Genomic DNA, 17842 nt, shown 5'->3' with positions numbered 1-17842 from the left:
GCAGCATAAATGAGGACATACATACAAACATAGACAGGGGAATCAAGTAGGCTAAGTAGACAATAAACATGAGTTGAGTTGAGCAGTTAGCCTGTATTTGGGGAGGGTAGCAAGGTTCTGGATGCTAGCTGAGTTATTGTGGCCTGGCCAAACTCGTGAGGGACAAATATCTGAGAGGGCAAGTGCGAAAATACAATAAAACACATGACTGAAATACAATAAATCACATGAACTCCGAGAACTCCTGTCTGTGACATCCGGCAACTCAACATCCACAGCCTGGTGTTGGCTTGACAGTTAAGGTGGCTGGCTTAAGGTCTCAGGGTCTTGAGTTGGAGTCCATGTCACGCTGTTGAAATAACACCAAGTGGGTTGTCTCAGCCTGTCATTCTTCCTAGGTCAGCAAAATGAGTACCAGCTAACTGGAAACAGGGGGCACTGCATCAGCGGCACAGCCACACTTTCAGCAATGATGCAACCATCAGCCACAGGCTGCATACGAATCAACAACTCAACCTCCTGTTACATAACTCCAGTTGGTCCCAGCTCCTTGAATTTCATTACTTCCAGTGGTGCAAGGTGAGATCTGGTAGCCTCAGCCCAAAGATCACATTCATACACCGTGGCAACATGGATGAAGGTTTTGTACAGTGGTGAGAAAAAGTTTGTGAACCTTTTAGAATTTTCTGTATTTCTGCATAAATTTGACATAAAATGTGATCACATCTTCATCTGAGTCATAATACTAGATAAAGAGAACCTGATTAAACAAATAGCACACAAAAAAATCTACTTTTTCATTTATTTATTGAGTAAAATGATCCAACATTCAATGTTGTCATTAAAAGTGTGTGAACCTCTACATTCAGTAACTGGTGGCATCCCTTAAGCAGCAATAACATCAACCAAACGTTTCCTATAACTCTTGATCAGTCCTGTACATCGGCTTGGAGGAATGTTGGCCAATTCCTCCTCACAGAACTGCTTCAACTCAGAGATATTTGTGGACTTTCTTGCATGAACTGTTTTCTTCAGGTTCTGCCTCAACATTTCAATTGGGTGAAGGTCTGGACTTTGACTTGGCCGTTCCAAAACGCAAAATCTCTTTTGCTTCAGCCATTCTGTTGTAGATTTACTCGTGTGTTTAGGATCGTTGTCTTGCTGAATCACACACTCTCTCTTAAGCTTCAGCTTGTGGATGGATGCCCTGCCATTCTCCTGTAGAATTTGCTGGTACAATCCAGAATTCATGGTTCTGTCGATGATGATAAGCCGTCCGATTCCCGAGGCAGCAAAGCAGCCCCAAACCATGATACTCCCACCACCATGCTTCATGGTTGGGATGAGGTTTTTTTATGTTGGAATGCAGTGTTTGGTTTTTGCCAAACATAATGTTTCTCATTTTAGCCAGAAAGTTCCACTTTCGACTTATCTGTCCACAGAACATTGTTCCAACAGCCTTCTGGATCATCCAGTTTGTCTTTGGCAAACTTGAGATGAGCGGCAATGTTCTTCTTCGAGAGCAGTAGTTTCCTCCTTGCTGTCCTCCCCAGCACACCATTCTTGTTCAGTGCTTTCCTGATGGTGGACTCAAGAATACTGACAGTAGCCAAAGCAAGAGAGGCCTGCAGATCCTTAGAGGTTACCATGGGGTTCTTTGTGACCTCCTGGATTATTGTACGCCTTGCTCTTGGAGTGATTCTCGTTGGACGACTGTTCCTGGAAAGAGTAACAATAGTGTTGAATTTTCTCTATTTGTACATTATCTGCCTGACAGTGGATTGGTGGAGCCCAGCATCTTTAGAAATGGTTTTGTAACCCTTTCCAGACCGATGAGCATTGACGACTCTTTTTCTGTGGTCTTCAGAAATCGCTTTTAATCGGGGCATGACACGCTTCGACAAACCTGTGGTGAAGACCAGACTGATGGTGACAAACAAAGTTTATGTTATTCATATAGGGCAGGGCCACCCAAACGTACTCCTGATTGTCATCCCATTGAGTGAAACACCTGACTGTAATTACCCCCTTAATTGAGAGAGGTTCACATACTTTTTCCAACAAAGAAATTGGATGTTGGATCATTTTGTGCAATAAATAAATGAAAAAGTAGATTTTTGTGTGCTATTTGGTTAATCAAGTTCTTTTTATTAGCCCGTCCACTGCATAGCAGGAGACGGGGTTTTATAATCACTTCTGTGTGTGTGTGTGTGTGTGTGTGTGTGTGTGTGTGTGTGTGTGTGTGTGTGTGTGTGTGTGTGTGTGTGTGTGTGTGTGTGTGTGTGTGTGTGTGTGTCCAGGACGTAACTTTTTACCATTTGACCTATTATCATCAAATTTTCACAAAAGCTTTTTTTATAATATGGAGAAGGCAAATTAATAATTTTGTCAAAATGTCAAAAGGTCAAAGGTCAGCGTCGCATACATTTTCATCCAATTGACCGGAAATTTCAATTTACCATTTGAGTTTTGTCATCAAATCTAAAAAAAGGTTTATGATAGTATGGAGAAGACAAATTACTAATTTTGTCAAAAGGTTAAAGACCAGCATCACCTAAAATCATCAATTTTCATTCGATTGACTGGAAATATAAATTTGCCATTTTAATTTTGTCATCAAATTTTCAACAAAGCTTTATTATGAGAATATGGAGATGGCAAATTAATAATTTGGGCAAAAGGTCAAAGGTCAGCATCACATAAAATCGTCAATTTTCATCGGATTGGCCTGAAATTTCAATAATTTGCATATTGGTCACAGAATTGGTTCACCAATAAAAAGCAAGAAGTTGATTTTTTTTTTCTTACATCTAAAGCTCAAAGGTCAAGGTTGTTTAAAATCATCAATTTTCATTTTTTTTTTTTTTTTTGAAACTGTCTTCGTTATTTTGAGCATGCGGGAGAAGAAGAAGACGTCTGCTTACAAACGAATGTAGATGGGCTTTGCATTTTCAGATACTTTATCGTCTATTATTAGGACTTCGATGAATAGTCAGGGCCCTTAGGGATATTTTGGGGCCGTTTGGTTCAAATTCTTCCAAAAGCACCAAATTTGGCCCAGATGTTGCCCATGCCATACTCTTTCGATTTTTGACGGGCGCCAAGACGGGCGCCCCCCCCCCCCGGGGGGCCCATATTGGCGAAATACGAAATGGCCGCCACCCGGATTAGAGGAAAATCAGTTAAATAATCAAAAGGGTTGGAATCATGTATGATACCACTTTTCAGGGGTTTTCGAGGTCGAGGAATCCAATTATGATGTTATTTTGATGATTCGAGGTCAAGGTCAACCCTCAAGGTCATCTTAAAGGTCATTTTTGAGTCAAACATGTCGATTTTTGAGTTTTTTGTCAAGATTTACACGAGGTTCACCATTTTATGTTTCTGGGTTGGGTAATCGAACTCTGACCTTATTTTTGACAGAGGAAATATTTACATGTCTATTTCCTAATTTTCAGGCATATGCAGTTCATCAGTCTAATTACAAAGGTATGGATTTTGATGTTTTATGAACTGTATGCCATATCCTTGTGTTTAATTTTTGTGCGATCATGATCCGGGTTCATGTGTACATGATTGTATACATGTCATAAATATGACGTCATAGGTCATGTGACCTGGCGGCCATATTGGATTTTATGAAAACCTTAAAAATGGATCCCTGCCTTCATTTTTCGATCGATTCATTTTGAACTTTGACCACTTATAGTACGCCATGTGATTGGATGCATATCCTAATTATGACGTCATAGGTCAGGTGACATGGCGGGATGGACCGGTATGGTCCCCGGATGATACCGCCCCTGGTGCCCGTCAAAAATCGAAAGAGTATGGCATGGGCAACATCTGCGCCAAATTTGATGCTTTTGGAAGAATTTGAACCAAAATATCCCTAAGGGCCCTGACTAGAAGATCTGATCACATTGTAGGTCAAATTTATGCAGAAATACAGAAAATTCTAAAAGGTTCACAAACATTTTCTCACTACTGTACAATCTTAGGAGCTGAGAGCAACCGATGAATGACTTACCTCTGTGGGGAGTTCCAAGGTGCTTCCCAACCCGGGAGACCAGCTTGGATATATGTAATCGGCCAGGAAAGGTGAGGGCACATTGTTAACCCAAGGAGCTCTACATACTAAACCTTTCTTTACCAGAGGTTGATTGCAAAAGTAAATTGGAGGGATTGCCATACAGTCTCTATGTGGAGAAACAGTGTGTAGTACTTGGAAACATTAAATGACCCAATGAGGATGATTGACGAGCTTCATATTTTTCTCCAAGTTGGCAGACAATGATTCAGTGCAAACTGCCTGTCATTGACATTCCCTGTCATTGAGAGAGACTTTCTGGCAAAGATATGAGTTATCTACAAATTGATATTGAACGATTACTGAGGCTGAGAGGTCATTAAAGTAAACTAGGAACATGATAGGTCCTAAGACACTGCCTTGAAGGACACTAGCCTACCATAAAGGGCTAAGCAATGCGAGCAAGCATGAAGGAAATCTACCAATCAGTGTTGAATATTCAAGAAATGTCCAATGAGACTGCTCCAAAAGTTTTGCTTGAGGTTTCGTGTTCATCCTTTGCTGGATTAAGAGAAGGAGCATATCCGAGATGGAGTGGATCGGACAGGAGCTAAAATTGTGATCTGATATTAAAGAGTCAGGGAGGAGGGATGAATTTGATTCTGCTGAGATTATCAATTCCATTATGTTACTCATTATAAAGCCTGTTTTGATACCCTTCTTATGGATAAGAATGACATAAGCCACCTTCCATATTATAGTAACCTTTCAAGAAGAAACTGCATACGAATAAAGAAAGAGGAACAGGTAGTTCAGATGCACATGCTTTGTGGAAGTGTACACTGAGGAACCATACACATCAGGACCAGTTTCTGATGAGACAAGGTTGTACAAACATTTCACCACATTTACCGATGAGCAGCTCCCTTGCTCCAGGGAGCAGAGCGAGCGAGAACAGGAAGACAAAAAATTGGAATTGAGCCTTTTCAGCATGGTGGTAAAAAAATTTGTTGCTTTTTTTTTTTTTTTTTTTTTTTTGTATACTGAATCGAGGCTCGTGAAAGAGCTAACATTTACTTCACAAACAAATCGACCAGACAAACAAAATATATAAAAAGAGGGAGCGGAAGACAAGATGGGGAGAAAAGGGGAAGCACACAAACACAACATCCGAGAGCAGGGAGATGTGTGGAAGGGAGAGGGCCCGGGGGGAGGAGGCATGGGAAGGGGGGGGGGGGGGGGGAGGGATAAGTATAAAGCACAAGGACACCAAGGACTTCCAGGACAGAAGTTGGTATTTCAAAAAGTGGAATTGGCGTGAAATTAGCGGGGGTAGAAAAGATCAAGGTTTTGGATGGGGGAAGATAAGAGATGGTGGTGAACAGCTGTTTTAAAGACTTGGAGGGTGGAGTGGGATTGAAGAGAGTGAGGGAGTTTGTTCCAGAGGCAGAAGAAAAGAGGAATGAAGGAGTGAAGGTGAGCAGAGAGTCTTGATTTTGGCAGTTTAACCAAAAGAGGGTTGCAGGCAGATCTTGTGCGACCTGTAGGAATATTTGCGGGACAGAGCCCAGAGAGAGCTGGGGGGGCAAGGCCAGAGAGGAGTCGGTAGAAGACGGAAAGACCACCAACCTGCCTGCGGTGAGTGAGTGAGAGGCCCTTGGAGTTAGCTTCATCGCGGGAGATTCCAATGATTCTGAATGATTTGGTTTCAACAGCACGAAGGCGAGCTAGGTGTGAGGCAGGAGCACAAGCCCAGAGGGGAGAGCAGTATTCCATTCAGCTGCAGATGAAAGCCTTGTATGTGGTGAGGAGCTCAGGTGTGCCAAGGAAGGACTTCGCACGACGGAGGATGCCCAGTTGGCGACTGGCTTTGGAGGCCAGATTTGAAATGTGGTTTTTCCAGGAAAGATCATGGCAGATAGTGAGACCCAAAAGCTTGAGTGACAGAACTTCTTGGAGAGGATTATTCAGAAAGTGGATGGGAGGGTTGTCCAGTCGGTCTTTTCGGAGAGACATCGTAAGAGTGTGAGATTTGTCAGGATTGAAAGACATGTTCCACTTGTTTGCCCAGTCTGTGATTTTGTCAAGGTCTGCAGAGAGTGAGGAGGCTGCAGACTGCTGATCTGAGGGATGAAGAATGGAGCGACAGAGAGTAGAGTCGTCAGCAAAGAGATAGAGAGGATTTTCAAGAGAGTCAGAGAGATCATTGATGAAGACCAGAAAAAGCACAGGGCCCAGAACACTGCCTTGGGGAACTCCAGCCTGAACAGGAAGAGGAGATGAGAGAAACCCATTCAGGGCCACACGTTGACTACGACTAGAGAGGAAGTCCGCCAGCCATGCGTGGAGATTTCCATGGATACCAAAAGAGGAGAGTTTGGTGAGCAGAGCGGGGTGCCAGACCGTATCGAAGGCACGTGATATGTCAAGGGACACTGCTCTAATTTCCTGTTTGGCATTGAGGACCTCCATCCATTGTTGAGAAAACAGAAGCAGCATGTCCAGAGTGGAGTATCCAGGTCTGAAACCAAATTGATGATCAGAGATCAAGCCATTGGAGAAGAGGAAAGATTTCATATCCGAAGCAATGATGGATTCCATGACTTTGCTGATAATTGGGAGAAGGCTGATTGGTCTGTAGTTGCTGGGATCTGTTTTTGCACCTTTTTTGTGCAAAGCGGTGATGTTGGCAGATTTCCAAGCAGATGGAAGATGACCTTGAGCAAAAGAGAGGGTGAAGAGAACACAGAGAGGGAGTGAAAGAGCGGAAGAACATGATTTTAGGACCCGTGGGCTGATGCCGTCAGGTCCAGTTGCAGAATCAGAGTCGAGGGTTGACAGAAACTTTTCCACCTTGTCAGGAGGAAAGGACACAGAGTCCAGGAGCAGCTGGGTATGACTGGGTACGGTGGGTACAGAGAGGGATGGGTTTGGGACACAAGATTTAGAGGCAAACACAGAGTTGAGGCATTCAGCTTTTTCACGTGCGGAGTCAGCCGTGTGGCCATTTAAGGTGAGGGAGGGGATGGAGGGGGAACAAACACCAGAAACAGATTTTACCACACGCCACCAGGATTTGGATGAGGGAGACAGATAAGAGAGTTCGGTCCTGAGGACAGAGAGATATTGTTTCCTGGCTCTCCTGAGGGTGGACACACACTTGTTTCGGGCTTTGTGAAAGGAAATGAGATTTCCTTCCGTTGGATTTGCTTTCCAGGAGACGAAAGCAAGTTGTTTCTGGGCAATAGCCTCACCACAAGATTCCGTGTACCATGGACGGGAGGAAGGGTATGACAACTGAAGACGAGAAGGGATAAATCTGTGCATGAGAGAGAGCAATTTACTTTGGAAGAATTCCCAGGATGAGTTGATGTCAGAGGCAGTAGAGATGGGAGACCAGTCCAGATGATTGATGGCTGCTTGAAGACCGTGCCAGTTGGCCTGAGTGAAATGCCAGACTCGTCGACGCTGAGGAGGCTCTCTGAAAATGGTCAGAGAGATGTCCACTTTAACAAGCACATGATCAGAAGAGCCGATTGGAGCAGAAGAAGAGCAGCAGACATTTTCAGGGAAGTTCGTCATAACCAAGTCCAGAAGAGAAGATTCTCCGTTGACTGAGATCCGGGTTGGGAAATTGACAGATTGTGTCAGTCCCAGTGAGTCACAGAAGTCCTTTGCTGAAGAGCCATGGCTGGTGAGAGAGGTACCCACCCCCAGCCAACTGGCATGGTGACAGTTGAAATCACCACATATGAGGAAGAGAGAGTTGGGATGGGAAGATAGAAGTTGGTCCATATTATCAGACAGCGAGATGTAGATGGAGTCATCACTGTTTGGTGGACGGTACAACACGCATATGAACAAAAGGTGGGAGCGAAGGGGAAGCCGTAGCCAAAGGTATTCCTGGGGGTGAGGTGGAGAGAGGGCAGTGCAGGGCGAGTGAGGAAGAGAGTTTTTTATAAAGATAGCAATCCCACCTCCAGGACGAGGCTCAGGTCTATCATACCGGAGGAGGGAGTAACCTGGGAGAGATACCAAGGAATCAGAGACATCATGAAGGAGGAAGGTTTCTGTTAAGCAGATCACGTCTGGTTTGTCAGAAGCAACCTGTATGGAGAGATCAGTTAAGTTTGAGCGAAGGCCCCGGATGTTTGAGGTCCATACTGTTAAGGAAGAGGAAGGGGGAGCATCGGATACAGAACAGGGGGGGGGGAGCGGTAGGGCAGGATGTGGAAGAGGAGGAAGAGGTAGGGAGAGCTGTTGCAGGTGTGTCAGAGATTACAGAATAGCTTGGAGAAAGGGAAGAATGGGGCGGACAAAAGGTTTGATGGTGTTTGGGTGAGGCGCAGTGAGGTGTTATTTGAGGAGGGGGAAGAGTGAGGCAGAAGGTTGAGGAAGATGAAGGTGAAAGTTAGAAGGGGGAAGAAGCGGGGAGGACGCTTTGAGGAGGAGGGGTGAGAGGGGAGTCTAGGAGGGGAGGAGTGAGGGAGAGTCTCGGAGGGGAGGGGTGTGGGGGGAGTTTAGGAGGGAAGGGGCAGGGGGGGAGATTTGATAGGGATGGGTGTTTGGGAAGATTTGGGGGGGAGGGGCAAGGGGGAAGATTTGACAGAGATGGGTGATGGGGAAGATTTGGAGGGGAGGGGTGTGATTGGATTTTGAAAAGTGTACGATTTATGGGAAACGAACATTTATTGCAAAATGAGTTTCTTGAGACATTCGAGTCAAAAATACGTTTGAGGACGCTGAAGGATGGGTGGAGTTCTGTAGAGTTTAGGGAATGAATGAAAGATGCACTGTAAAAGATGGAATTTTTTTTTTGAATGAATAGAATTGGTGAGCAAGTCGAAAGCATCCTTTTATAGAAGAAGTAGAAAAAAGTGTTATAGAATATGACATAATAATAAAGTTCTTCAGGGGACAGATGAAACATGTATTAACAACTTGATCACGTGATCTCGAACAACGTGGTCGAAGAACGAAAGAACAAATAACGAAGAACGAAAGAGCAAAATAACGAAGAACGAAAGAACAAATAAGAACGCACAAGCGGATAAGAACAGGGAAGGAAAAAAAATTTTTGGTTTTTTTTTGAGATTTTAAAACAAGGGAGTATGGGTGAAAAGACCGTGAAAAACAGAGACCGAAAGTAGTTGCAGCGCGATCGAAGAACCGCTGAGACAAAAACAAAAGCCTCAAGCCAAGGTCTGAGGACACGGTAGCCTACTAGTACTAGTACTACACTAGGCCTCAGAATATATGATACGAAAAAACCGACGATTTTGTACACAGGTATGAAAAACCAACACCGAGAAACCTATTAAAATCACCCCAATAGGTACATGCACCGAAAGAAAGATAAAGATACGACAAAAACACAAATGTGAAAGATCACTTAGCTTCGAAAGCGTGAGCACATGGAACAGCTTCGAAAAGACGTGACCTCGCCGTGATCTCGCGAGATCTCGTGCTTTTTCAGCAAAATAAAAAACATGAATCAAGCAATCTGCCTTATCATGTGTTTTATCAGTCATGATTCCCTCCTTGATGAGTGAAGTAGCTAAGGAAGAGCTTGAGATAGTTTAAACCTGTTACCACCAGGATTTGGAAAATGGAGAAATGACTGAAAGGTCTCTCAGTCTCAGGCGAACCTGGTGTTTTGTTATTGCTCGGCTAAGGATGGATTTGGAATTTTGAGACCTATTGTGGGAATTATGAAGCATATACAGGTTCGCACTAGTATAACTGGCCTTCAAGGCAGAGAAGGAAAGACATTTCTTTGCTACTGCCTTACCACAAGCTTCTATAAACATTAAGCGAGATGTTGGACAGCAGATCAGGAGGCAAGAGGATGATGCATGAGAGAGGTTAGGACTTTGTGTAGTCACTTCTAGACACGGTCAATATCTGTCGATAAAGAGATAGAACAGAGAGAGAAGATAGAAGGGAGGGGAGAGAGAGAGAGAGAGAGAGAGAGAGAGAGAGAGAGAGAGAGAGAGAGAGAGAGAGAGAGAGAGAAAGAAAGAAAGAGAGATCTTTCAAAATCAACGTTGGCAATTTGCATGATACAGGTTCTCAGGGGGTATCTAAAAGGGACATAACAATGAGATAGCTTCATTGAAATTATATTATAAAACACCAGAAGGAGAAACTGGTAGAGTATACATACGGAGCAATGCTGATGAGAGGAGACAGAGCAAGCAAATTATCTTTCCATCAACACCAAAGTATATTCGGGAGAAAAGAAGGATAATACATTGCATCACAGAGGAGATATTGCATTACACGGCTACTTAACAGATTGCTTTTACATGGTTCCCGAGTCCTTGGAATTGGTGATAAAACATCGCAACTTGCTCCTGGAAATGTGGTCCTAGTAAAGAGAAGGGAGGTGGATACTTTGGGCCCTGGGAGGGCTCTGCTTCACCTTCTGACACCTGCTGAGGAAGATGATAAGCAATGCGATACAGTTTCTTTTTCTCTACACTAGAGAGTGGAGAGGAAGATAAAACTATAGCTATTATAGAGCCGTCGACAGCAGATGACGTTGAGCTGACACAGAGCTGTGGAGACTTAGAAGGTGAACAAGACACCCATTTGTGAACGGAGTGAAACACATACTTGGGCGTTAAAATACACACATTATTCATTGTGCCACAATCTGCATATACAGACTTGGCATTTAATATGGATTATTATTTTTTCTTGACTTGGGTTTACTTTCTGAACTCAGTATATCAATCTGGTGAGTTTCTTTTACCCTTCGGTGATGTCTTTGTTGAAAGAACCATGTCACTGATTGTCTTTCGCAGCAAGAAGTCAATAACAGGATTATATCACAGGTGGCGTGACAAAATGTAAGGACAGGTACATTTGACGATTGGCTTCACAATCGGGTATATAAGGGTTGTTGCGTTCTGTATTAGTGGAAAACAACTGCTGCCCGTCTACAAAAGTTATTGCCGTTTCCTCTGGAGATGGTCCGTCAACTTGACAATGCTGTTTGTCATGGAGTGGTGGCTTTACGAAATTCTGGCATGAAACAGCGTGTTATTGCTCGGCAGTATGGCATCACTCAAGGTCAGGTGTCAAAGATCCTGAAACGAAATGCTCAGAGGGGTGTCCCTACTCCAATACCGAGGCCAGGACGTCCACGCAGAACCACAAGGAGAGATGATCGCCAGCTGCACCGGTTAGTCTGCAATGGCCGTACTAAGTCAGCTAATCGGCTTAGGGCTGAGTGGCAGCAACTGACAAATGTGCCTGTATCCAGAAGGCTAGTCAACCAACGACTGGTTCAAGCAGGCTATCGTGCCAGGCGTCCCCTGAGAAAGCCATGCCTGACCAGACAACACAGCCAGTGCCGATTGCAGTGGGCCAGAGAGCACCGTCAATGGCAGCCAGGACACTGGAATCACGTGACCTTCAGTGACGAATCTAGATTTCTGGTCTATCGTCAAGATGGCCGTGTCCGAGTGCGCAGACAAGTGCATGAAGCCCACAACGAAGATTGTATAGTGCCAAGAGTCCAAGTTGGAGGTGGTGGGGTGACCGTTTGGGCTGCGTTTCATGCAGGGGGCAAAACTGACCTGGTTGTTCTGAATGGAAACATGAACCAGTTCAAGTACAGGGTCATTCTGGAAGAAACATTGCTTCCATTTGCTTGTGCAGCCTTTCGAGGAAACTTTGTCTTCCAAGATGACAATGCACGGCCTCATCGTGCTTGCATGATCCAACACTTTCTTGCTGACCGTGGTGTAGAGTATATGGAGTGGCCTGCCATGTCCCCGGATATGAATCCGATAGAGAACTTGTGGGCAGAATTAACGCGTCAAATCAACAACTTGGACCAGCAGCCGGCCTCTGTGCGTGAATTGCAGCAGACTATTGTCACTGCATGGCAAGCGATTCCTGTCCAAACCTTGGCAAATCTCATGAACAGCATGCCTCAACGTTTATGTGCTCTCCTGAATGCTCGTGGGGGTTACACGAAGTACTGAATTGTAATTTTACTGTCTGTAATCCCAGTCATAATTTAGCTTTTGTTTTTGTTGAAAAATGTTTTGGCTAATGTGCAAAATAAAGAGATACTTCTGGAAAACATTCAGACGTTTAACACAGTACTGTCCGTGAATTGAGTTCGATATCAGTTTACATCACTTTCAAGGATCAATTTATTTGCTTCGAAATGTCAAATGTGGTTTTTGTTTCTTGTAAAGGTCACATTAACAAAATCTAGAATAATTTCAACATAATTGCAATGAACTTTTGGTTCTAAGTCATCTTGAAAAGTAAGTTCACCCCCACAAAAAAAATATTCCATATTAAATGCCAAGTCTGTATCTGATGCCAGACTTTTTTTAACATGCCCAGTTGAGTAACATCTGTCCATACACATATTGTTATAATTTAAAATCATGTTTGTATTAATGGGGAGATGTTATTTACTAATGTAATTCTGGCTAAACTGGCTAATGTAATTCTGTGCATGCCCAGGAGCAATGCCCTGCATTATCGTGCCAATTAAATTGGAAGGCCTTACTTGTGCAACTGCTTGGTATGTATAGTCAGCTTGTATAGAGTCCTCGAGAATTAACAAGCTTTCATGAGGATGGATCAGAAGCATTAGCAGATGCTCTGAAAAAGGTATAAACTTGGCTTCGAGAGAGAAAAGACTATGTAAACTAGAACGGTACTCGGTAGAGCGCATACCTCTGCCAAGCTGAACAGTTTGTTTTGTATCCCAATGATAGGCCGGATTTGGATTCGGACCTGAACCAAAATCGAATCGGCTTGTTCTTGTCACCTAACCAACTCATTCACCTAGTTTTGTCATAAGTCATCCATAACATTTTAAAAATATGTTATATATCGCTTTTAATAATTCTACTTAAAAATTAAATAATTATACTATCCGATTCCATATTCAGATCTCCACCAAAATTGAACCAATTCTTCCTTGTCATATACCCAACCTCTCTGACAAATTTCGTCCGCATCTGTCCACAACTTTTTGAGATTGTTCACAGAAAGACAGACAGACAACGAAACAAACAAACAGACAGACAGGGGTGAAAACATAACCTCCATCCACCTTCGGTGGCGGAGGTAATAAGTTGCCCAAAAGATTCTAGAATAGGGAACAAAACATCCTGCTATAAAAAGGCTGGGAGATGCTGCGAAGAAAAACTTCTGTTGTCTTTTCAGCCATCATCCTAGGTGTTTCCAGCCATCATCCTATTGTTATAATCATCCCAGGTGTTTGGTTAATTTTATGTGAGTTATATGAGTATTTACCTGTTAGTTGTAAGCCTGGTGTTTGCTTAACGGTTCGGGCGGCTGGTTTGGGATCATAGGGACCTGAGTTTAAGTCCCGTCGGCCGTTGAAATAACACCAGGTGAGGTTGACCCAGCCTGTTAATGCTTTGGAGGTTGACAAAATGAGTACCAGTGGACTGGTGATAGAGAGGGAACTAACCGCATCAGTGGCAAGCCGTGCTCCCAGGAAATGATTGCAAACCAGCAGCCAAAAAGGCTGCACACAATAGTTATCTGCAGTTAGTTATCTGCCTTTTGTCGTTATAATGCAATAACAACTGGAACGGCACTCGGTAGAGTGCATAACTCCACCAGGATGAACAGTTTACATATTGTATCACACTGATAGGCCAGATACACTACATGACCAAAAGTATGCGGACACCCCTTCTAATTAGTGGATTTGGCTGTTTCAGCCACACCTGATGCTGACAGGTATATATAATCAAGCACACAGTCATGCAATCTCCATAGACAAACATTGGCAGTAGAATGGGCCATACTGAAGAGCTCAGTGACGTTCAAAGCAGCACTGTCATAGGATGCCACCTTTCCAACAAGTCAGTTCATCAAATTTCTGCCCTGCTAGAGCTGTTCAACTGTAAGTGCTGTTATTGTGAAGTGGAAACGTCTAGGAGCAACAACAGCTCAGCCGTGGAAGTGGTAGGCCACACAAGCGCACAGAACAGTACCACTGAGTGCTGAAGCGCGTACAAATCATCTGTCCTCGGTTGCAACACTCACTACCGAGTTCCAAACTGCCTCTGGAAGCAACATCAGCACAACAACTGTTCATCGGGAGCTTCACAAAATGGGTTTCCATGGCCGAGCAGCCGCACACAAGCCAAAAATCACCATGCGCAATGCCAAGCAACGGCTGGAGTGGTGTAAAGCTCGCCACCATTGTACTCTGGACTCTGGATTGCAGTGGAAACGCGTTCTCTGGCCGCTCCGCGTGGAGAGAGTCCTGGCGCCGGGCCAAATGACGAGTGGGGTACAGGGGAGCCGAATGCTCTGTCCTCGCCGGACTCGGGACTACCTTCCGTGTCCAGGGTTTTGGAACCGGTGGTGGAGGGGGTTTCCCGGTAGAACACTCGGCATAGCTCCAGACAACAGTGAATCCGTTCCCTATAGGACTCAGGCCGGACGTGAATGTCGCAGGCCACAGCGGTTGGGATGGTAGGGCATGCCATTGCTATCATGTTATTGATTGCCTGTTATTGTTCTATGTTATACGCTGGCATGCTTGCTGGACTTTCATAGATAACTAGATAGATGTTATGCATGCGGGCTTGCTGGAAATTTAATTGGTGGGTGAATGTGATGAAATGATGGAATTACATCTGATGCAGTTCTCTCTCTAGTGGTCACGCCTTTATAAGTAAGTTGGATTGAGGGTGAGAGGACTGTCTGCTTGATACTGAGTTTGAGTTGGTGAGCTTCATATGTTACTTTGCTCGTGGCTCACTTGCATAATAATACTTGATATTACTGCTTGCTTACTGTGCGCCATTCTTTTGTAGATGAGTGGAGACTTGAATGAATAAAAGCTCACGCTATGGAGTTTGTGGGATGATTATTTCACCACAAAGTCCATACAGAAATGGTTTGTCAAGATCGGTGTGGAAGAACTTGACTGGCCTGCACAGAACCCTGACCTCAACCCCATCGAACACCTTTGGGGTGAATTGGAACGCCGACTGCGAGCCAGGCCTAATCGCCCAACACCAGTGCCCGACCTCACTAATGCTCTTGTGGCTGAATGGAAGCAAATCCCCGCAGCAATTGTCCAACATCTAGTGGAAAGCCTTCCCAGAAGAGTGGAGGCTGTTATAACAGCAAAGGGCAGACCAACTCCATATTAATGGCCATGATTTTGGAATGAGATGTTCGGGTGTCCACATACTTTTGGTCATATAGTGTATGTATTCGGTCCTGAACCAAAATGTAATCGGCTTGTTATTGTCACCTAACAAACTCATCCACCAAGTTTTGTCACAATCCGTCCACAACTTTTCGAGATATCGTGCCATGCATCGTTTTTGGCCCAATCTCTCTATGATGAAGAATCACTTAAAATTATAGTATCTGGATCTGGATCCTGATCTTCACCAAAATCGAATCAATTCGTCTTTGTTACATGGCCAAAGTTTCGTCCAAATCCATGTTGTATTTAGGATATGTTATGTTGTATTTAGTGATATGTTGTATTTGACCTATGTTGGTCAAAATGTTGACCGATGTTGTATTTAGGATATGTTACATGATTTTAAGATACTTTTATTGTTTATGGAAATATATGGCATATGTATAACAAGATCGAGAATTGCTTTGCAATAAATGTCCCATTCCAGCCAATGAATGTTTTTTTAAATTTTTACAAATTTTGAGATATCCTGCTCACAGAAAAACATACAAACAAACAAACAAACAAACCTCTTAGAGGTAACAACACTGACAACCTCTCACACTGCAGAGTGGCTTCAAAACAACCACTTAAAAAAAATTGTTCATTTACCTTTTAACGTTGTGGACAATGTAAAATGTATTTCGTATGTGGTGAAATCAGAATGATAATTAATCATTACCTGTGAAAGATTCTTGTAAGTTAGATGTGCATTTTCTGCCAGAATGTCTGCTGCCAAGTCGAAGTACTGCAGAAAAATAAGGGGGGATTTGGGGAGGGTGGTTCGAGAGATTATTGGTGGTAGGAAATGACTGAAGGGAAAAGGAATGGGAGGAAGGAAAACAATGATGAAGAAAGTGGACGGTGAATGAGCTGGAAAATAAACGGAAGAAAATAAAGCAAGGTCGGCACACTGCCTCACATTTTATGCTCTCAAACCTCGTATCGGCAGTAGAGAAGAAGCAGGTTTCCAAAAGCTTCTGGTGGTGAGGGTGTTTGATTTAACAAGTAATTCAGGCGTTGAAGTCCTTCGCTGGGGTTAGACTCCATTCCCAATAGCGCTTGGTTATGCAACGTCACTGCATCTAGTTCCTAAGAAAATAAGATTAAGAGATAGATTTAAAGTAAGAAATTAATAATTTCATGGAGGGCAAAAGAAAGGGACAAAAATCTAGGGGAAAATCGTCTGGAAATAAAATATAACAATACAGTACTAGGTGATAATCTAGGGGGAAATCTAGGGGATCTAGGGGAATCTAGGGGATAATCTAGGGGAAATCGTCTGGAAATAAAATATAACAATACAGTACTAGGTGATAATCGAGGGGAAAATCTAGGGGAAATCGTCTGGAAATAAAATATAACAATACAGTACGAGGTGATAATCTAGGGGAAAATCTAGGGGAAATCGTCTGGAAATAAAATATAACAATACAGTACGAGGTGATAATCTAGGGGAAAATCTAGGGGATCTAGGGGAATCTAGGAGATAATCTAGGGGATAATCTAGGGGAAAATCGTCTGGAAATAAAATATAACAATACAGTACTAGGTGATAATCTAGGGGAAAATCTAGGGGATCTAGGGGAATCTAGGGGATAATCTAGGGGATAATCTAGGGGAAAATCGTCTGGAAATAAAATATAACAATACAGTACTAGGTAATAATCTAGGGGAAAATCTAGGGGATCTACGGGAATCTAGGGGATAATCGAGGGGATAATCTAGGGGAAAATCGTCTGGAAATAAAATATAACAATACAGTACGAGGTGATAATCTAGGGGAAAATCTAGGGGATCTCGGGGAATCTAGGGGATAATCTAGGGGAAAATCGTCTGGAAATAAAATATAACAATACAGTACGAGGTGATAATCTAGGGGAAAATCTAGGGGATCTAGGGGAATCTAGGAGATAATCTAGGGGATAATCTAGGGGAAAATCGTCTGGAAATAAAATATAACAATACAGTACAAGGTGATAATCTAGGGGAAAATCTAGGGGATCTAGGGGATAATCTAGGGGATAATCTAGGGGAAAATCGTCTGGAAATAAAATAGAAGATAGAATGGAGAAGGAGCAATATAAAAGAGTCAGGAAATAGGAGAATGGAGAAAATAGGAGGGAGAAGTATAAAACACAAGAACACCAAGAACTTCCAGGACAGAAGTTGGTATTTCAAAAAAGTGGAATTGGGGTGAAATTAGCGGGGGAAGAAAAGATCAAGGTTTTAGATGGGCGAAGATAAGAGATGGTGGTGAACAGCTGTTTTAAAGACCTGGAGGGTGGAGTGGGATTGAAGAGAGTGAGGGAGTTTGTTCCAGAGGCGGGCGAAAAGAGGAATGAAGGAGTGAAGGTGAGCAGAGAGTTTTGATTTTGGCAGTTTAACCATAAGAGGGTTGCAGGCAGATCTTGTGCGACCTGTAGGAATATTTGTGGGACAGAGCCCAGAGAGAGCTGGGGGGGGCAAGGCCAGAGAGGAGTCGGAAGAAGATGGAAAGACCACCAACCTGCCTGCGGTGAGTGAGTGAGAGGCCCTTGGAGTTAGCTTCATCGCGGGAGATTCCAATGATTCTGAATGCTTTGGTTTCA

At 43.5% G+C, this 17842-nt stretch overlaps 1 protein-coding gene across 2 annotated transcripts in view; it reads right to left on the bottom strand.

The window, feature by feature from the left end:
• Window positions 1-17842, bottom strand: part of LOC137431328 (intraflagellar transport protein 70A) — a 199593-nt gene that overhangs the window by 91756 nt on the left and 89995 nt on the right. For both annotated transcript variants that reach the window (XM_068122551.2, XM_068122559.2), the window contains exons 10-11: window positions 16191-16343; window positions 15934-15999 (exon numbers count right to left, since the gene is read on the bottom strand). In XM_068122551.2, the coding sequence (XP_067978652.2) occupies window positions 15934-15999; window positions 16191-16343 (219 nt within the window). The remainder of the gene's footprint in view (window positions 1-15933; window positions 16000-16190; window positions 16344-17842) is intronic.

This window comes from Myxine glutinosa, chromosome 1 (assembly GCF_964187855.1).
Source record: "Myxine glutinosa chromosome 1, kmMyxGlut1.1, whole genome shotgun sequence".
In the NCBI taxonomy this organism is placed as follows: Eukaryota; Metazoa; Chordata; class Myxini; order Myxiniformes; family Myxinidae; genus Myxine; species Myxine glutinosa.
This window is presented reverse-complemented; position numbering and strand designations above follow the sequence as displayed.